Source organism: Telmatherina bonti (assembly GCF_933228915.1).
Source record: "Telmatherina bonti genome assembly, chromosome: 16".
NCBI classification, from domain to species: domain Eukaryota; kingdom Metazoa; phylum Chordata; class Actinopteri; order Atheriniformes; family Telmatherinidae; genus Telmatherina; species Telmatherina bonti.
This window is the reverse complement of record NC_136614.1, coordinates 5,091,954-5,113,798: the sequence shown is the minus strand read 5'-3', so window position 1 is coordinate 5,113,798 and position 21,845 is coordinate 5,091,954. Positions and strand designations below refer to the sequence as shown.

The window sequence follows — 21,845 nt, the reverse complement described above, 5'->3', positions numbered from 1 at the left end:
TAGACCTGGACCAGGACTGAAGGGAGCCAGACTCATATAGACCTGGACCAGGACTGAAGGGAGCCAGACTCATATAGACCTGGACCAGGACTGAAGGGAGCCAGACTCATATAGACCTGGACCAGGACTGAAGGGAGCCAGACTCATATAGACCTGGACCAGGACTGAAGGGAGCCAGACTCATATAGACCTGGACCAGGACTGAAGGGAAAACCAGACTCATATAGACCTGGACCAGGACTGAAGGGAGCCAGACTCATATAGACCTGGACCAGGACTGAAGGGAAAACCAGACTCATATAGACCTGGACCAGGACTGAAGGGAGCCAGACTCATATAGACCTGGACCAGGACTGAAGGGAGCCAGACTCATATAGACCTGGACCAGGACTGAAGGGAAAACCAGACTCATATAGACCTGGACCAGGACTGAAGGGAAAACCAGACTCATATAGACCTGGACCAGGACTGAAGGGAGCCAGACTCATATAGACCTGGACCAGGACTGAAGGGAGCCAGACTCATATAGACCTGGACCAGGACTGAAGGGAGCCAGACTCATATAGACCTGGACCAGGACTGAAGGGAGCCAGACTCATATAGACCTGGACCAGGACTGAAGGGAGCCAGACTCATATAGACCTGGACCAGAACTGAAGGGAAAACCAGACTCATATAGACCTGGACCAGGACTGAAGGGAAAACCAGACTCATATAGACCTGGACCAGGACTGAAGGGAAAACCAGACTCATATAGACCTGGACCAGGACTGAAGGGAAAACCAGACTCATATAGACCTGGACCAGGACTGAAGGGAGCCAGACTCATATAGACCTGGACCAGGACTGAAGGGAGCCAGACTCATATAGACCTGGACCAGGACTGAAGGGAGCCAGACTCATATAGACCTGGACCAGGACTGAAGGGAGCCAGACTCATATAGACCTGGACCAGGACTGAAGGGAGCCAGACTCATATAGACCTGGACCAGGACTGAAGGGAGCCAGACTCATATAGACCTGGACCAGGACTGAAGGGAAAACCAGACTCATATAGACCTGGACCAGGACTGAAGGGAGCCAGACTCATATAGACCTGGACCAGGACTGAAGGGAGCCAGACTCATATAGACCTGGACCAGGACTGAAGGGAGCCAGACTCATATAGACCTGGACCAGGACTGAAGGGAGCCAGACTCATATAGACCTGGACCAGGACTGAAGGGAGCCAGACTCATATAGACCTGGACCAGGACTGAAGGGAGCCAGACTCATAAAGACCTGGACCAGAACTGAAGGGAGCCAGACTCATATAGACCTGGACCAGGACTGAAGGGAGCCAGACTCATATAGACCTGGACCAGGACTGAAGGGAGCCAGACTCATATAGACCTGGACCAGGACTGAAGGGAGCCAGACTCATATAGACCTGGACCAGGACTGAAGGGAAAACCAGACTCATATAGACCTGGACCAGGACTGAAGGGAGCCAGACTCATAAAGACCTGGACCAGGACTGAAGGGAGCCAGACTCATAAAGACCTGGACCAGGACTGAAGGGAGCCAGACTCATAAAGACCTGGACCAGGACTGAAGGGAGCCAGACTCATATAGACCTGGACCAGGACTGAAGGGAGCCAGACTCATATAGACCTGGACCAGGACTGAAGGGAAAACCAGACTCATATAGACCTGGACCAGGACTGAAGGGAGCCAGACTCATATAGACCTGGACCAGGACTGAAGGGAGCCAGACTCATATAGACCTGGACCAGGACTGAAGGGAAAACCAGACTCATATAGACCTGGACCAGGACTGAAGGGAGCCAGACTCATATAGACCTGGACCAGGACTGAAGGGAGCCAGACTCATATAGACCTGGACCAGGACTGAAGGGAGCCAGACTCATATAGACCTGGACCAGGACTGAAGGGAGCCAGACTCATATAGACCTGGACCAGGACTGAAGGGAGCCAGACTCATATAGACCTGGACCAGGACTGAAGGGAGCCAGACTCATATAGACCTGGACCAGGACTGAAGGGAGCCAGACTCATAAAGACCTGGACCAGGACTGAAGGGAGCCAGACTCATATAGACCTGGACCAGGACTGAAGGGAGCCAGACTCATATAGACCTGGACCAGGACTGAAGGGAGCCAGACTCATATAGACCTGGACCAGGACTGAAGGGAGCCAGACTCATATAGACCTGGACCAGGACTGAAGGGAGCCAGACTCATATAGACCTGGACCAGGACTGAAGGGAGCCAGACTCATATAGACCTGGACCAGGACTGAAGGGAAAACCAGACTCATATAGACCTGGACCAGGACTGAAGGGAAAACCAGACTCATATAGACCTGGACCAGGACTGAAGGGAAAACCAGACTCATATAGACCTGGACCAGGACTGAAGGGAGCCAGACTCATATAGACCTGGACCAGGACTGAAGGGAAAACCAGACTCATATAGACCTGGACCAGGACTGAAGGGAGCCAGACTCATAAAGACCTGGACCAGGACTGAAGGGAGCCAGACTCATATAGACCTGGACCAGGACTGAAGGGAGCCAGACTCATATAGACCTGGACCAGGACTGAAGGGAGCCAGACTCATATAGACCTGGACCAGGACTGAAGGGAGCCAGACTCATATAGACCTGGACCAGGACTGAAGGGAAAACCAGACTCATATAGACCTGGACCAGGACTGAAGGGAAAACCAGACTCATATAGACCTGGACCAGGACTGAAGGGAAAACCAGACTCATATAGACCTGGACCAGGACTGAAGGGAAAACCAGACTCATATAGACCTGGACCAGGACTGAAGGGAGCCAGACTCATATAGACCTGGACCAGGACTGAAGGGAGCCAGACTCATATAGACCTGGACCAGGACTGAAGGGAGCCAGACTCATATAGACCTGGACCAGGACTGAAGGGAGCCAGACTCATAAAGACCTGGACCAGGACTGAAGGGAGCCAGACTCATAAAGACCTGGACCAGGACTGAAGGGAGCCAGACTCATATAGACCTGGACCAGGACTGAAGGGAGCCAGACTCATATAGACCTGGACCAGGACTGAAGGGAGCCAGACTCATATAGACCTGGACCAGGACTGAAGGGAAAACCAGACTCATATAGACCTGGACCAGGACTGAAGGGAGCCAGACTCATATAGACCTGGACCAGGACTGAAGGGAGCCAGACTCATATAGACCTGGACCAGGACTGAAGGGAGCCAGACTCATAAAGACCTGGACCAGGACTGAAGGGAGCCAGACTCATATAGACCTGGACCAGGACCGGTAGACCACATGAGGTCCACTACAGTGGGGGGAACCCAGGAAACCAAACCGACCCCATACTACACAAGGACAAAATAGATTTCACATCAAGACCGACTCAGACCCGCTGGACCGACCCAGACCCGCTGGACCGACCCAGACCCGCTGGACCGACCCAGACCTGCTGGACGAACCAAGACTCACTGGACCGACCCAGACCTGCTGGACGAACCAAGACTCACTGGACCGACCCAGACCCGCTGGACCGACCCAGACCTGCTGGACGAACCAAGACTCACTGGGCCGACCCAGACCTGCTGGACGAACCAAGACTCACTGGGCCGACCCAGACCCGCTGGACCGACCCAGACCCGCTGGACCGACCCAGACCTGCTGGACGAACCAAGACTCACTGGGCCGACCCAGACCGCTGGACGAACCAAGACTCACTGGGCCGACCCAGACCTGCTGGACGAACCAAGACTCACTGGGCCGACCCAGACCGCTGGACGAACCAAGACTCACTGGGCCGACCCAGACCCGCTGGACCGACCCAGACCCGCTGGACCGACCCAGACCTGCTGGACGAACCAAGACTCACTGGGCCGACCCAGACCCGCTGGACCGACCCAGACCCGCTGGACCGACCCAGACCTGCTGGACGAACCAAGACTCACTGGACCGACCCAGACCGCTGGACGAACCAAGACTCACTGGACCGACCCAGACCCGCTGGACCGACCCAGACCTGCTGGACGAACCAAGACTCACTGGACCGACCCAGACCGCTGGACGAACCAAGACTCACTGGGCCGACCCAGACCCGCTGGACCGACCCAGACCTGCTGGACGAACCAAGACTCACTGGGCCGACCCAGACCTGCTGAACGAACCAAGACTCACTGGGCCGACCCAGACCCGCTGGACCGACCCAGACCTGCTGGACGAACCAAGACTCACTGGGCCGACCCAGACCCGCTGGACCGACCCAGACCTGCTGGACGAACCAAGACTCACTGGGCCGACCCAGACCGCTGGACGAACCAAGACTCACTGGGCCGACCCAGACCCGCTGGACCGACCCAGACCTGCTGGACGAACCAAGACTCACTGGGCCGACCCAGACCCGCTGGACCGACCCAGACCTGCTGGACGAACCAAGACTCACTGGGCCGACCCAGACCCGCTGGACCGACCCAGACCTGCTGGACGAACCAAGACTCACTGGGCCGACCCAGACCCGCTGGACCGACCCAGACCTGCTGGACGAACCAAGACTCACTGGACCGACCCAGACCGCTGGACGAACCAAGACTCACTGGACCGACCCAGACCGCTGGACGAACCAAGACTCACTGGACCGACCCAGACCGCTGGACGAACCAAGACTCACTGGGCCGACCCAGACCCGCTGGACCGACCCAGACCTGCTGGACGAACCAAGACTCACTGGACCGACCCAGACCGCTGGACGAACCAAGACTCACTGGACCGACCCAGACCCGCTGGACGAACCAAGACCCGCTGGACCGACCTCAGATACATTTTAAATCCACAGGAGCCAACGATAAACTAAAACATATTCTGTCCAAAGATATTTGTGACATTTTAATCAAATCAAATCTTTACCAAACATAAATATTTTGGAGGTGGGACTCAATGAGAAGAAATAATCTAATTATTTAAATTAACGGAGTTCCCAACGAGTTCCAGGACATTTAACTTCATATTTTAATCACACACTTTAATAAAAAACAGTCTGGTCCTGCATCACATCCTCTCCTGCAGCTGAGGACGGGGGCGGGGCTTATGCAGCTCATGCGGTACCTGTGTTGGTGCCGTGGGGCGGGGCTTATGCAGCTCATGCGGTACCTGTGTTGGTGCCGTGGGGCGGGGCTTATGCAGCTCATGCGATACCTGTGTTGGTGCCGTGGGGCGGGGCTTATGCAGCTCATACGGTACCTGTGTAGGTGCCGTGGGGCGGGGCTTATGCAGCTCATACGGTACCTGTGTAGGTGCCGTGGGGCGGGGCTTATGCAGCTCATACGGTACCTATGGAGATGCTGTGGGGCGGGGCTTATGCAGCTCATGCGGTACCTATGGAGATGCTGTGGGGCGGGGCTTATGCAGCTCATGCGGTACCTATGGAGATGCTGTGGGGCGGGGCTTATGCAGCTCATGCGGTACCTGTGTAGGTGCCGTGGGGCGGGGCTTATGCAGCTCATACGGTACCTGTGTAGGTGCCGTGGGGCGGGGCTTATGCAGCTCATATGGTACCTGTGTAGGTGCCGTGGGGCGGGGCTTATGCAGCTCATATGGTACCTATGGAGATGCTGTGGGGCGGGGCTTATGCAGCTCATATGGTACCTGTGTAGGTGCTGTGGGGCGGGGCTTATGCAGCTCATGCGGTACCTATGGAGATGCTGTGGGGCGGGGCTTATGCAGCTCATGCGGTACCTATGGAGATGCTGTGGGGCGGGGCTTATGCAGCTCATGCGGTACCTGTGTAGGTGCCGTGGGGCGGGGCTTATGCAGCTCATATGGTACCTGTGTAGGTGCTGTGGGGCGGGGCTTATGCAGCTCATGCGGTACCTATGGAGATGCTGTGGGGCGGGGCTTATGCAGCTCATACGGTACCTATGGAGATGCTGTGGGGCGGGGCTTATGCAGCTCATGCGGTACCTGTGTAGGTGCCGTGGGGCGGGGCTTATGCAGCTCATACGGTACCTGTGTAGGTGCCGTGGGGCGGGGCTTATGCAGCTCATATGGTACCTGTGTAGGTGCCGTGGGGCGGGGCTTATGCAGCTCATATGGTACCTATGGAGATGCTGTGGGGCGGGGCTTATGCAGCTCATATGGTACCTGTGTAGGTGCTGTGGGGCGGGGCTTATGCAGCTCATGCGGTACCTATGGAGATGCTGTGGGGCGGGGCTTATGCAGCTCATGCGGTACCTATGGAGATGCTGTGGGGCGGGGCTTATGCAGCTCATGCGGTACCTGTGTAGGTGCCGTGGGGCGGGGCTTATGCAGCTCATATGGTACCTGTGTAGGTGCTGTGGGGCGGGGCTTATGCAGCTCATGCGGTACCTATGGAGATGCCGTGGGGCGGGGCTTATGCAGCTCATATGGTACCTGTGTAGGTGCTGTGGGGCGGGGCTTATGCAGCTCATATGGTACCTATGGAGATGCTGTGGGGCGGGGCTTATGCAGCTCATATGGTACCTGTGTAGGTGCTGTGGGGCGGGGCTTATGCAGCTCATGCGGTACCTATGGAGATGCTGTGGGGCGGGGCTTATGCAGCTCATGCGGTACCTATGGAGATGCTGTGGGGCGGGGCTTATGCAGCTCATGCGGTACCTGTGTAGGTGCCGTGGGGCGGGGCTTATGCAGCTCATATGGTACCTGTGTAGGTGCTGTGGGGCGGGGCTTATGCAGCTCATGCGGTACCTATGGAGATGCCGTGGGGCGGGGCTTATGCAGCTCATATGGTACCTGTGTAGGTGCTGTGGGGCGGGGCTTATGCAGCTCATGCGGTACCTATGGAGATGCTGTGGGGCGGGGCTTATGTGGAGATGCCATGTGCATCAGTGTCTCTGGACAACCTGTGTCGATGTTTCCATCAGCCTGCAGGCTGCTGAGTGTCCTACATAGTCCTCACTCTGAAGACGCTTAGCGTTAGCGAGACAGCATATTACCCATAATGCCGCTGGCGCCCGGCTCGTCTGTCCGCGGTGGCGAAGTGGGACCGCTGGCTGTAGATGTCATCTCCGCTCTGACAACGTAGACTAAACTTGTTGATTCTTGTTGGACCGTCTGTCCTCAGGGCGCCCCCGGCAGCAAAGGACCTCGAGGTGAAAGAGGAGAGCCCGGTCCTGCTGTGAGTACCACAATGTGACGAGTAAAGATGTGATTCTGCTTCCCCTCCTTCAATTTTCCAACCTGTGTGTGTCTACAGGGACCGATCGGCCCGCGAGGAGACATTGGAACGCCGGGGCCCATGGGTCTGCCGGGCCCTCAAGGACCCAGCGGAATGTCAATTCCAGGAGAGGCTGTACGTCTGTAAACACCCCAACACACACAGGGGGGGATCTGGGAGGTTTATGGTGGAGCATTTCCTGAGCTGGGGAGGACGTGACAGACCTCAGCGATGGGTCATAAATCCCTGCTGAGACCAGTTCAGACTGGTTTGTCTGCCTCAGATGTTTAAAACCTGCTTCCAGATGCTGGCAGGGGGATCTTCAGACTGTAAATCTCTTCAGACTTTTAGATGTTCAGGAGGAAACGTGGAGGAGCTGCTGATGGAGGATTCAGCAGATAGAAACGTTTCACACGCTTGGAAACCAGATGAAATATGTTCGTCTGCAACGCTAGCAAACAGCGACTAAAAAGTTTCAGTTAGATTTATTATCGTTGACAAAGTGAAGCAAAAATTAAACGAAGATTCAGGTTTTCATTCTCTAGATGCTGAAACCGAAGAAGAACCCTCTGATCTAACTGCTTATTGCCATAAATTGAGGTTTAGAGTCGATTCTGCAGAAGTCGTGGTCACAGAGAGTAACCCTGGTAATCTTTAAGCTAATGTTGCTATGCTACATGTTAGCATGGCTGCTAACGGAGGTTAGCATCACATGAATCAAACTTTGAGGCAGCGGAGTGGATCCAAACCCTCACACAGTCACGTCTTCATGCCAACACCCCCATGTTTGCCCTCATCCTTCATTCTGAGCTTCTCTGCTTTCAGGGCCGTCCTGGACCTAAGGGAGACCCCGGTGACTCTGGCTTGCCTGGACAAAAAGTAAGGATTTTTCTGTCTGACACAGCAAATAGGATGATTCACATTTTGACGACAGACCTGGCTTCTGTCCACGCCGTCCACGCCGTCCACGCTATCCACGCCGTCCACGCTGATGTTTTTCCAGCTGGGAAGGATTTTGCTGCTTTCCAAATATTACTTTTAAATTAAAGCTGAGCTCAGAAGGATCCAAGAACAAGTCGCTGAGATTCACTGAAAGTCAGCTTGTTTTAACCGGGAACCAGGCAGGAGTTCAGCAGCTTAACCAGCAGTTTAACCAGCAGGTTAACCAGCAGATTAACCAGCAGCTTAACCAGCAGGTTAACCAGCATGTTAACCAGCAGATTAACCAGCAGCTTAACCAGCAGGTTAACCAGCATGTTAACTAGCAGTTTAACCAGCAGATTAACCAGCAGTTTAACTAACAGAGTAACTAACGGGTTAACCAGCAGATTAACTAGTGGGTTAACCAGCAGTTTAACCAGCGGGTTAACCAGCAAGTTAACCAGCAGATTAACCAGTGGTTAAACCTGGGCAGCTGTTGCTCAGGATGAAGAGCAGTCGGCTTGTAACTGGAAAGTTGGGAGTCAGATTCCAGGCTTCCCCTGACTATGTGCTGAAGTGTCCTTGGGCAAGACACTGAACCCTAAGTTGCCCCCTGATGTGTGCCTATTGGGTTACGACTGTGTGTGTGTAAGTCGCTTCGGATAAAAAGCGTCTGCTAAATGACTGTAGAATAGAATAGAAATAAACCATCAGGTTAACCAGCAGATAAACCAGCAGGTTAAGCAGGAACAATATATACGTGTTGTTCCACAGAAAACAGTTATGTGGGGAAACTATGTTGATTCTGCAGCAAGACTCGAAAGCAGAGACCCATCCAATATGGCAGAAACCCATCCAATATGGCGGCGACACTGGTTCACTGTCCAGTGCATAATGAAGCGTCTTTGTATATAATGTCTATGTTCCGGACCAGATCCAGCCAGGAGGAGAAAACACCTGATCCGTAGTCAGTTCTGACCTTTTAAGAAACAACTTTTGTTGTAAACTTCTAACTGAGCTTTAATATAGAAAATAAGCATTTTGAACTACAGAAAGGAGACATCTCATTTCATTAGGTCTGGACTGGTCCAGTTCTCCCAGTTCGCTTAGATCCTGTTAAACTGCAGCTGAACACGGCATCATTGTTTCTGAAGCTTTTTAAAGATGAAATCCTCCGTATGAAGCGTGAAGTCCTGCAGAGCCAATCAGCGAGAGTTTTGCTCGGATGTCCGCGCTCTGCAGGACGTTGAACACTTCGTAACGAGCAGTAAACTTTTCATGTCGCGAGGAAGACTCTGGTCAACATGCTCTCATCCGGTTCAGACCTTCTCCTACCTTTCTGGTGTTTGCAGGGCTCCCCAGGTCCTGCCGGTGCTGTTGGCCCCATGGGACCAGCTGGAGTCCGGGTAAGTTCACGCACAGCTTTTGGAGAGTCTCTGAATAGTTCTGGTTTGGGTTTTAAGGCCTGAACTTGTGTTCCAGGGCCCCCCAGGAAAGGAAGGACCAGTCGGACCCAGGGGACCAGCTGGACCCATGGTGAGACCTGTTGAGGTGCAGAACTGAAAGCTGCCTGGCTAAAGGGCATTGCGGTTTATGGTGCAACATGTCTGCTTGTCTCCACAGGGACCTCCTGGATCTCCCGGGATACCAGGTCCTGCAGGACAACCAGGAAACGCCGGAGACTCTGGTCCTCCTGTGAGTATCCCTGTAGATGGGACGTGCAGCATTATGTCAGGCGTTCACACCGTCAGCCCCTTCTTTTCTCTGTTTTCAGGGTTCCATTGGTCCCAAAGGAGACAAAGGAGAGAGAGTGAGTAGACCACAGAAACCATTAAAACCAGTTCTGATCTGTTGGCTGGTTCTACTGGTGTCAGACCAGAAACACATAGACACACCAGATTCAGTCTAAACTCTGCGTTCAGTTGAAAGAAGCCAAAATGTCAATATTTTCTCCAGATGTTTATCTGAACGCAGCGAGGTGAGCGCCAGTGGACACCGGTACGCATGGTACCACCTCTAACGTCACGGTTCGGAACGTTTCCGCTTTAGTATGGGACCAAAATACAAAATGAAAAACTGCTTGCGGTAAATCATTTAAACAGCGACTTGTCCGCTCTCGTACTGGACAGCATCTGCACTGTTATGAGGTAGGGAAGGATGTTTAGCGCCGTAACGCTCGCTGTAGTGCCCGTCGTAGTGCTAGTCGTAACGCTAGTTGTAACACTCGTCATGACACTGACCATAACGCTCATCATAACGCTAGTTGTAATGCTTGTCATAACATTATTCATAACGCTCATCGTAACGCTCAACGTAATGCTCTTCGTAACACTCGCCGTAACGCTAGTCGTGACGCTCGTCATAACATTATTCATAACGCTCATCGTAACGCTCAACGTAATGCTCTTCGTAACACTCGCCGTAACGCTAGTCGTGACGCTCGTCATAACATTATTCATAACGCTCATCGTAACGCTTATTGTGATGCACATCGTAACACTTATTGTGATGCACATCGTAACACTCGCCATTACGCTCGCCGTGACGCTCGTCGTGGCGCTCGTCGTGGCGCTCGCCGTAACACTCGCCGTAACGCTAGCCGTAACACTCGCTGTAACGCTAGCCGTGACGCTCGTCATAACATTATTCATAACGCTCATCGTAACGCTTATTGTGATGCACGATCGTAACACTCGCCATTACGCTCGCCGTGACGCTTGTCGTGACGCTCGTCGTAACGCTCGCCATAACGCTCGCCATGACGCTCGTCATGATGCTCGCCGTAACGCTCGTCGTGGCGCTCGCCGTAACGCTCGTCTTGAAGCTCGCCGTAACACTCGTCATAACATTATTCATAACGCTCATCATAACGCTCATTGTGACGCTAGCCGTAACGCTAGCCGTAATGCTAGCCGTAATGCTTATTGTAACGCTCGCGTGACGCTCGTCGTTACGCTCGTCGTCATGCTCGTCGTGACGCTCGTCGTCATGCTCGTCGTGACGCTCGTCGTGACGCTCGTCGTCATGCTCGTCGTGACGCTCGTCGTGACGCTCATCGTGACGCTCGTCGTGACGCTCGTCGTCACGCTCATCATAACGCTCGCCGTGACGCTCGTCGTGACGCTCGTCGTCATGCTCGTCGTGACGCTAGCCGTGACGCTCGTCGTAACGCTAGCTGTAACGCTAGCCGTAACACTCGCCGTAACACTCGCTGTAACGCTAGCTGTAACGCTAGCCGTAACGCTAGCCGTAACACTCGCTGTAACGCTAGCTGTAACGCTAGCCGTAACACTCGCTGTAACGCTAGCTGTAACGCTAGCCGTAACACTCGCCGTAACACTCGCTGTAACGCTAGCTGTAACGCTAGCCGTAACACTCGCTGTAACGCTCGCCATGACGCTTGTCGTGATGCTCGTCGTGGCGCTCGCCGTAACGCTCGCCGTAGAGCTCGTTGTGGTGCTCGCCATAACGCTCGCCATGAAGCTCGCCGTAACGCTCGTCGTGGTGCTCGCCGTAACGCTCGTCGTGGCGCTCGCCGTAACACTCGTCATGAAGCTCGCCGTAAAACTCGTCATAACATTATTCATAACGCTCATTGTGACGCTAGCCGTAACGCTAGCCGTAATGCTAGCCGTAATGCTTATTGTAACGCTCGTCGTGACGCTCGTCGTGACGCTCGCTGTGACGCTCGCCGTGACGCTCGTCGTCATGCTCGTCGTTACGCTCGTCGTTACACTCGCCGTAACGCTCATCATAACGCTCGCCGTGACGCTCGTCGTGACGCTCGTCGTCATGCTCGTCGTGACGCTAGCCGTGACGCTCGTCGTGACGCTCGTCGTGACGCTGTCTGCTCTGAACCATTACGTTCTATGTGTCCAATGTGAAAAACCTTCGGACCCGGAGCAACGTTTGGAAACGTTCCTCCAGACCTGCACATGAATCCCGACTCTGCATGCATGCTCTCTGCTCGCAGGGCGACTTTGCTCCTCAGAACATGATGCGATCCGTCGCCAGACAAGTCTGCTCGCAGCTCGTCAACGGTATGTTTCCGTCACGCTTCACCTCCATGTCTAAAGCTTCCGGTTGCTTCCGTAACATTCTGTCTTCCTCTCTTTCAGATCAAATGAGTCGCGTCAACACTCTGCTCAACCAGATCCCCAATGGCATGTACCGCAGCAACAACCCGGGCCCTCCGGGGCCTCCCGGACCTCCAGGCAGGCAGGGACCCCACGGAGAACCTGGCCCGGCAGGAAGGAACGGCTTCCCTGGAAGCCCAGGTCTACCTGGCCAGCAAGGAGAGAGGGGTATGAAGTGGGCTCAGGAGAGTTAATAAGTCCATAACTCAGAACCAGGTCCAAACCCTAAATCTATTGTCTGGCTGATTCCTTCAGGGCCTGCAGGAGAGAAGGGTGACCGGGGATCTGAAGGAGTCGGACAGAAAGGACCGAGAGGACCTGCAGGTATGTCAGGACTCCCTCAACTCGGGTCCTGTATGTTAGGGTTAACCCAACGTAGCCGATTCAGTGGTCCTGGAGAGGACAGGGTGACTGTCCAACCAGTCTAGGTGTGTGTTGTAGGCTTGGAGAAGGCCTTCCACCTGCAGGCGATGATGATGGTGATGATGATGATTTATACTCTGAGAGTGAGACCATGTCCACACGTAGTCGGGTTGTTGTAAAACTGACTCATTCCTTAGCATACCAAACCTTCTGGCAGCGGTAGCGCCTCTAATCCAATCTTAGTAACCTTAGTATTCACACATCTTCACTTTGGTCGGAGGTTTTTAAAAGAATCATTTTTGATTCAGAAATCTGCCTTTTTGTTTGAATGACTGGCCACATTGGAGGAAAATATCTTGGTTTTGTAAGATATTTGCTGCGTGTGGACAACGCCTGGGTCTATAGCGCAACACGCTACAAACCTGGTTCGAGTCCCAGTTAGGGACGCTGGGATAGGAAGTTCACATCTTCAGCCAGATGGCCACTAAAACACCTGCATTACCCCCAATGATCCTGGTCCTGGCCCTGATCCTGGCCCTAAGGAGGTTCACACCAGATAACCTGACATATAAAATTGTTTTGTAGCAGTAAAGTTTTTTCTGTCACAAACTGTTTCCATGGTAACATGCCGGCTAACTAAGCACCAGACATTCTGAGCTTTCTGTTTGTGCTGCAATGCATTTTGGGACAGCAGGTCCTTATGCATCATTGGTCCTCTGAAGAGGAGGAGGAGGGACGAAGGTCCTCACAGTTCAGCGGCTGCAGAGACATTTAGACATCTGGTTAAAGACATTTGTGCAGAAACAATCCCTCGTTATCAAAGTTTTCTCGTCAGCTAGACGTCCAGTCAGGTTTGGTTCCTCAGCAGGAGTCTGATTGGTCCAATCCATCACCTCGTTCCCAAACAAGTCCGATAATAACGTTAAGAGTCCTGGTGGCATGTGCTGTTGCCACAGAAACCAAGGGGACGTTGATGCCATAAAAACCATGTTTTAGCACACAAGGCCTTAAACACGCGAAGCTGCATCAAAAAGAACTAAACAGTGATGTCATGCAGCAGATCCGACCAATCACAGGCTGGTGGTGATGTCAGTAGATCCGGCAGCTTTTTCCTCTCTGAACAGGACCATCAGTGACATCTGAGGCGGATTTGTGTATTTATTGTGTATCCAGCTGCAGCAGTCGTCGTGACGAGGACAAAGTCATTTTCTGTCCGGTTTCTGGGCGGATAAACCAACATGGAGGCCAGCGACCCGCCACGATGGTGCTTCTTTAACACTATAGTCAGTCATGTTTGTTTTCCTCACAGGTCCTCCAGGAGAGACCAGGACAGGATCTCCAGGACCACCAGGCTCTGAGGGGCCCCGTGGTCCCCCTGGACGTCCAGGCTACGCTGGAGTGCGTGGGCCTCCGGGACCTCCTGGTTACTGTGACTCCTCTCAGTGTGTCGGTATTCCTTACAACGGGCAGGGATACGCAGGTACATTGCCATAAAATCACCACATTTTGGGACATGTTCTGTCCTCTGTTCCCACCCGGGTCGGTTCCAGAAGTCCAGTCCAGGAGGGGGTTAGCGTTAGCATTAGCCTGGCATGACACAAAGACCGGAAGCAGATGGAAACTCTTCAGATGCATCCAGAAACCACCAAAACAGATTTTATGTAGACATTAAAATGTTATAAAATTAAACCAAATCATTGTTTAAATAGAATTTTGAATAATTTGACCTCAATGGTTTTTAATATTTATAGAATAAATTTTAGTTCATACTTACAAATGATTAACAATTTAATCATATGTTCAATCATAAAAAAATATATAAATTAAATTGAACATTTGTACAATAAATGATTATTGTACTTCATATTTTGTAAGCTAAAACAATCTTTCCGCTTCTTGAAGCAGAAAATCGCTGATGCCATTTTTACGAGGTTAAATACTCAGCACGACTCAGAACGGCTCAGCACGGCTCAGCACGGCTCAGCACGACTCAGCACGACTCAGCACGACTCAGCACGACTCAGAACGACTCAGCACGGCTCAGAACGACTCAGCACGGCTCAGAACGACTCAGCACGACTCAGAACGACTCAGAACGACTCAGCACGACTCAGAACGACTCAGCACGACTCAGAACGGCTCAGCACGGCTCAGCACGGCTCAGAACGACTCAGCACGACTCAGAACGGCTCAGAATGACTCAGCACGACTCAGCACGACTCAGAACGACTCAGCACGGCTCAGAACGACTCAGCACGACTCAGAACGACTCAGAACGACTCAGCACGACTCAGCACGACTCAGAACGGCTCAGCACGGCTCAGCACGGCTCAGCACGACTCAGCACGACTCAGCACGACTCAGCACGACTCAGAACGGCTCAGCACGGCTCAGCACGGCTCAGAACGACTCAGCACGACTCAGAACGGCTCAGAACGACTCAGCACGACTCAGAACGACTCAGAACGACTCAGCACGACTCAGCACGACTCAGAACGGCTCAGCACGGCTCAGCACGGCTCAGCACGGCTCAGCACGACTCAGAACGACTCAGCACGACTCAGAACGACTCAGAACGACTCAGCACGACTCAGAACGACTCAGCACGACTCAGAACGACTCAGAACGACTCAGCACGACTCAGAACGACTCAGCACGACTCAGCACGACTCAGCACGACTCAGCACGACTCAGCACGACTCAGCACGACTCAGAACGACTCAGCACGACTCAGCACGACTCAGAACGACTCAGAACGACTCAGCACGACTCAGCACGACTCAGCACGACTCAGAACGACTCAGCACGACTCAGAACGACTCAGCACGACTCAGCACGACTCAGAACGACTCAGCACGACTCAGAACGACTCAGCACGACTCAGCACGACTCAGCACGACTCAGCACGACTCAGAACGACTCAGCACGACTCAGAACGACTCAGAACGACTCAGCACGACTCAGAACGACTCAGCACGACTCAGCACGACTCAGAACGACTCAGAACGACTCAGCACGACTCAGAACGACTCAGCACGACTCAGAACGACTCAGAACGACTCAGCACGACTCAGAACGACTCAGAACGACTCAGCACGACTCAGCACGACTCAGAACGACTCAGCACGACTCAGAACGACTCAGCACGACTCAGAACGACTCAGAACGACTCAGCACGACTCAGAACGACTCAGCACGACTCAGCACGACTCAGAACGACTCAGCACGACTCAGCACGACTCAGCACGACTCAGCACGACTCAGAACGACTCAGCACGACTCAGCACGACTCAGCACGACTCAGAACGACTCAGCACGACTCAGCACGACTCAGAACGACTCAGCACGACTCAGCACGACTCAGAACGACTCAGAACGACTCAGCACGACTCAGCACGACTCAGCACGACTCAGAACGACTCAGCACGACTCAGAACGACTCAGCACGACTCAGCACGACTCAGCACGACTCAGAACGACTCAGCACGACTCAGCACGACTCAGCACGACTCAGAACGACTCAGCACGACTCAGAACGACTCAGCACGACTCAGAACGACTCAGCACGACTCAGCACGACTCAGCACGACTCAGAACGACTCAGCACGACTCAGCACGACTCAGAACGACTCAGCACGACTCAGAACGACTCAGAACGACTCAGCACGACTCAGCACGACTCAGCACGACTCAGCACGACTCAGCACGACTCAGAACGACTCAGCACGACTCAGAACGACTCAGCACGACTCAGCACGACTCAGCACGACTCAGAACGACTCAGCACGACTCAGCACGACTCAGAACGACTCAGCACGACTCAGAACGACTCAGCACGACTCAGAACGACTCAGAACGACTCAGCACGACTCAGCACGACTCAGCACGACTCAGCACGACTCAGAACGACTCAGCACGACTCAGCACGACTCAGCACGACTCAGCACGACTCAGAACGACTCAGAACGACTCAGCACGACTCAGCACGACTCAGAACGACTCAGCACGACTCAGCACGACTCAGAACGACTCAGAACGACTCAGCACGACTCAGCACGACTCAGCACGACTCAGAACGACTCAGCACGACTCAGCACGACTCAGCACGACTCAGCACGACTCAGAACGACTCAGAACGACTCAGAACGACTCAGCACGACTCAGCACGACTCAGAACGACTCAGCACGACTCAGAACGACTCAGAACGACTCAGCACGACTCAGAACGACTCAGCACGACTCAGCACGACTCAGAACGACTCAGCACGACTCAGCACGACTCAGAACGACTCAGCACGACTCAGCACGACTCAGCACGACTCAGAACGACTCAGCACGACTCAGAACGACTCAGAACGACTCAGCACGACTCAGAACGACTCAGCACGACTCAGAACGACTCAGCACGACTCAGCACGACTCAGAACGACTCAGCACGACTCAGAACGACTCAGAACGACTCAGCACGACTCAGAACGACTCAGCACGACTCAGCACGACTCAGCACGACTCAGAACGACTCAGCACGACTCAGAACGACTCAGCACGACTCAGCACGACTCAGCACGACTCAGAACGACTCAGCACGACTCAGCACGACTCAGCACGACTCAGAACGACTCAGAACGACTCAGAACGACTCAGCACGACTCAGAACGACTCAGCACGACTCAGCACGACTCAGAACGACTCAGCACGACTCAGCACGACTCAGCACGACTCAGAACGACTCAGCACGACTCAGCACGACTCAGAACGACTCAGAACGACTCAGCACGACTCAGAACGACTCAGAACGACTCAGCACGACTCAGAACGACTCAGCACGACTCAGAACGACTCAGCACGACTCAGCACGACTCAGCACGACTCAGAACGACTCAGAACGACTCAGCACGACTCAGCACGACTCAGAACGACTCAGCACGACTCAGCACGACTCAGCACGACTCAGAACGACTCAGAACGACTCAGCACGACTCAGAACGACTCAGCACGACTCAGCACGACTCAGAACGACTCAGAACGACTCAGCACGACTCAGAACGACTCAGCACGACTCAGAACGACTCAGAACGACTCAGCACGACTCAGAACGACTCAGCACGACTCAGCACGACTCAGCACGACTCAGCACGACTCAGAACGACTCAGCACGACTCAGCACGACTCAGAACGACTCAGCACGACTCAGAACGACTCAGAACGACTCAGCACGACTCAGAACGACTCAGCACGACTCAGAACGACTCAGCACGACTCAGCACGACTCAGCACGACTCAGAATGACTCAGCACGACTCAGAACGACTCAGCACGACTCAGCACGACTCAGAACGACTCAGCACGACTCAGAACGACTCAGAACGACTCAGCACGACTCAGAACGACTCAGAACGACTCAGCACGACTCAGAACGACTCAGAATGACTCAGCACGACTCAGAACGACTCAGCACGACTCAGAACGACTCAGCACGACTCAGAACGACTCAGCGCAGGACTCAGCATAAATCAGCGCCGCTGTTCTGGTTTGGTAAAAATCAAGTGAAATTCTGAATCAGGAAGTCTGAACCGTTTAAACCTGCTTCTTCATTCTGGACACCTCTCAGATAAAATCCGACTCCAGTTTAACGCAGAAATCGAAGCATTTCCCAAAATGTCTGCTCATGTTTTTCTGGATTAATGCATGAAACTAATGGTGAAGTTTGATCTGACTGACCCCTTCCATCCTCTTTGGCCTGTTTCAGGTTACCCATATTAGACTTTTAATGCCGCCTGTGCTGCTTTCACTGACTTTCTGAACAAAAACAACTGCTCGCAGGCTCTAGAGCCATTTAGAGGATAACCACCACAGGAACGACTAACAATCTGAAAAGCAACACCAGAACGAGGGACGTGGTACTAACATTGACTCACAGCCAGCAGCAGCCGTCATGCCACCAACATGTTTACTGTCCTGTTTGCATCTTGAAGCCAAAGAACAAACAAAGAAACGTTGCGTTCAGTGGAGAGGCATGCAACAAACCCCACCTCCAGCAACGCTCCCACCACCACTGTGCCATGTGTAAATGATGTCTGGTAAACTTCACGTTAACATCTGTAGTTTGGACGCTTCTGCTTGCTGAATGCTGACGACAACACACCGTTTTTATTTGCCCGTATTAAAGTGCTCATCTGCACGCCACCCTGGAGGTTCGTGTTTACCTTCCAGCTTCAAACATTTAGCTTGTCTGTAACTCCTCCTAAACTGTGTCAGGGTGAAGCTACTAACGTCTCCTGGTGGATGGACTAACATGTTTTCCAGCAGGGGCGTCTCCTCAGGTGGTCTGCTCCCAGTCTAAAACATGACACTCATTTTAGAGAAAAGGTGATGGACTCTGTCCATGTTTTGTTTACTAAACTCTCTGAAACAGATACTGGATTTATTTTCCATGTTTCCAAGCATGTTGGCTTAGCATTTGGTTATTTATGTGATTAAAAATAAAAAAAAAGCCCAACAGCTCATGCTGATCTATGATAACTACGACTTAACCTGCTTAGCTCATCTGGTGTCACAATGTTACGTAGGATATTAGTTCTTTAAGTGACCTCAGTTATCTGGAAGACCTGCAGGAATTAGCTTTAACTAAAGCTAACATTTTTGTTCCTAAAACAACATAAATCAATGTTTTTAGGTTGTTTCCAAAACCAAATTCCTCCTTAAAGCAGACAGAAAACCAGCTTTAAATCTGATAGGATTTTCATGAATCGGCATTTTCTCATAGCAAATGCTAATCAGTGCATCTCATTAGCGCCCAGCTAGGCTAGCTCATCTGGTGTTATGCTAACTTTTAAAAAAGTGACGTAGCTCAAGGTGATGCCCCCCTCCCCACCCCCTATCCCCCAACTAACAACTGAGTCGCTGCTTTTAGCCGAGACGGAAACATCAGTTCTTGTTGTGCATGCTGACAGGAATTTTGCTGTTTCACGCTCAAACAAAGCCCAAAATTATCTCCGAGCAGGCACTCGAGTGGTCCCAGTCCGCGAGGAGGGCCAGGTTCTGCAAAACCAGCGTCGTAAGAGGTCGCTACCAAGAAAAGCTTCGGAGAGACTAGCATCATAAGATGCCACGCCTTCTTTCTGGTTTTTATTTTATTCAACCTGTGTCTGTTGTTAGAGTTATACGCAGTAAAGAAGGAGGTTTGACACCTCGGATTTATTGGAAAAAACCTTTAAATGCCTAAAAGTTTGTGTGAATATCCTTTTTAGTGTTGGACAGAGGGAGTGTTTGGGGCAGATCAGGCTACGTTTTCAAAAGTACAAAGAATTGATGAAAACCTGTGAGCTTTTTCTTTTAACGTGTTTTTTTTTGCCTGTAACATATTTGCATTTAGTCTGTATTGATTAGCAGTGTTGAACAGTGCACACGGCGCTAGCGAAGGAGAGAAATCATTTGCTTTGAATTTTTTCTGTCTAACGCCGTCCTGTAAGTCACATGTAACCTCGTTCAGTTCAGCAATGTCTTTATGCAGCTTTCATTCTGTATCTTTACACTTAATTATCCGTTTTGCTTTATCCTGTCACAGCTAGCATTACCAGCAGTGGAATTGCATGTCTGTGGTGTATGTTTACTATGTTTTTAACCAGAATATAGTTGTCATTCCGGCCATTTTCTCAGTACCAAACGCAGTTCAAAGCAGTGGAAGATGATGAACATGCTGTTGCTGCAGAGTGTCAATTCCACAGCCTTATTTTCTTATTTATTTCTGAAAACAAAAGAGGCATTTTTCAATAAAACTACTGAAAATCTACCCATCTGGTCTGTGTGTTTCATAGTAACATAGCTGAGGTTTTCTTCTGATCGGCTACAGTATTAGTGTGGCTTCTTCCCGACTAGAACCCCCCCCAACCAAAAGGAGAGAGGCAGATGAGATCTGCAGTCCAGAAGATGTTCGCAGCAATGCTAACATGTAGCATAACAACATGACAGGAGAAACTTTGCCTACAACCATCGTCGCGACAGCTCTGTCTGATAATACTGACTTTCTAAAACGACAATTGAAAAGAAAAACCTGCAGGTGAGCTGCAACCCAACCCTGAGCAGCTGCAGGGTTTAACGTTCCCTATAGGAGTCGGATCGTCTGCTTTCCATCCAGCAGTGGACACTTGGAAGAAAAACCAGAAATGCAGACAAGAAAGGAGGTAAAGAAGTGCTTCTTTCAGCTGGTTTTGCCACCCTGAAGAATCAGCATCGTTGTCATTCAGTCCAGATCTTTCCGTCTGAATCACCACAACAATGCAAAGCCCTGCTTCTGAACGGATCTGAACCCAACACGGCCCCTCAGCGGCTCCAGATCATCGGCTGAAGCTTCGAAGGAATTCACCTGGATGTAGAAGTTTTTGTGATTTACATGGTTTTTACAAGATTTTCTGGAACAAAATGAAAAACTGCACACAGTGAAGCATGATGGCGGCGCCCATACCAAGGTTCCTTCATACAACATATAATGCAGCTTTTATTCTGACATGCTGCAGCTGCATCCTGTAGCCTGTGACATACTACCAAGAACTACCATGCAATAGTAAGTACTCCAAGGTGAAATATTTGCTTCCATATTAAATCTCATGTTGTTTCAGGTGGTTTATAATGTGATGTAAAACAAGTCGTGACTAATATAGTTTATGCAGGTCAGAAACGTCTCCGGTTCTCCCAGGATGTTTACTGTGGTGTTCAGGTAGCTGATTCTGTTGAGTTCAAACTTCAATCATGTGAAGCAGATTTTCCAAAGAAAAGACAAAAGATCTACAGAGAAAATTTAAAGGCATCTTTCTGTCCTGATTCTTGGCCTGTGTGAGAGGCAGACACACATTCCTGCCTGAAAACAGAATTTTACTCCCAATAAAGGCTGCTTGTGCTCATCACGATGAAGTCCAAAGTTTAACACGATTGCAGTAATGATGAATAATCTCTTTGGTTTCTTTGCTTGTTTGTCTTGTCCAGCATTTAGGCAGCAGAATGATGGTCTGGATGTTCTGCTGAGCAAATTTTCTCTGCCAAGGGAAGCTTTATAGATATAATGATCCCCTTTCTATATTTATTTTGTATTGTTGTTTGAATTGTAGAGTTTGTACTGCTGGACCAGAGAGGACAGAAGACAGACAGATAAGAGAAAGGTGAAAGAGATAAAGGGAGAGGAAAGAAAACAAAGACAAAAAAAACCCAAAAACCTACG

At 51.7% G+C, this 21,845-nt stretch overlaps 1 protein-coding gene across 2 annotated transcripts in view; it reads left to right on the top strand.

Annotated features, from left to right (window-relative positions):
• Positions 1 to 20,417, top strand: part of col12a1b (collagen, type XII, alpha 1b) — a 438,574-nt gene extending 418,157 nt beyond the window's left edge. For both annotated transcript variants that reach the window (XM_079255552.1, XM_079255551.1), the window contains 12 exons: positions 7,120 to 7,173; positions 7,252 to 7,347; positions 8,038 to 8,091; positions 9,486 to 9,539; positions 9,616 to 9,669; positions 9,757 to 9,828; positions 9,908 to 9,943; positions 12,107 to 12,173; positions 12,252 to 12,437; positions 12,525 to 12,593; positions 13,942 to 14,112; positions 19,635 to 20,417. In XM_079255552.1, coding sequence (XP_079111678.1) covers positions 7,120 to 7,173; positions 7,252 to 7,347; positions 8,038 to 8,091; positions 9,486 to 9,539; positions 9,616 to 9,669; positions 9,757 to 9,828; positions 9,908 to 9,943; positions 12,107 to 12,173; positions 12,252 to 12,437; positions 12,525 to 12,593; positions 13,942 to 14,112; positions 19,635 to 19,735 — 1,014 coding nt within the window. In that variant the 3' untranslated portion in view covers positions 19,736 to 20,417. The remainder of the gene's footprint in view (positions 1 to 7,119; positions 7,174 to 7,251; positions 7,348 to 8,037; positions 8,092 to 9,485; positions 9,540 to 9,615; positions 9,670 to 9,756; positions 9,829 to 9,907; positions 9,944 to 12,106; positions 12,174 to 12,251; positions 12,438 to 12,524; positions 12,594 to 13,941; positions 14,113 to 19,634) is intronic.
• The last annotated feature ends 1,428 nt before the right edge of the window (positions 20,418 to 21,845 follow it).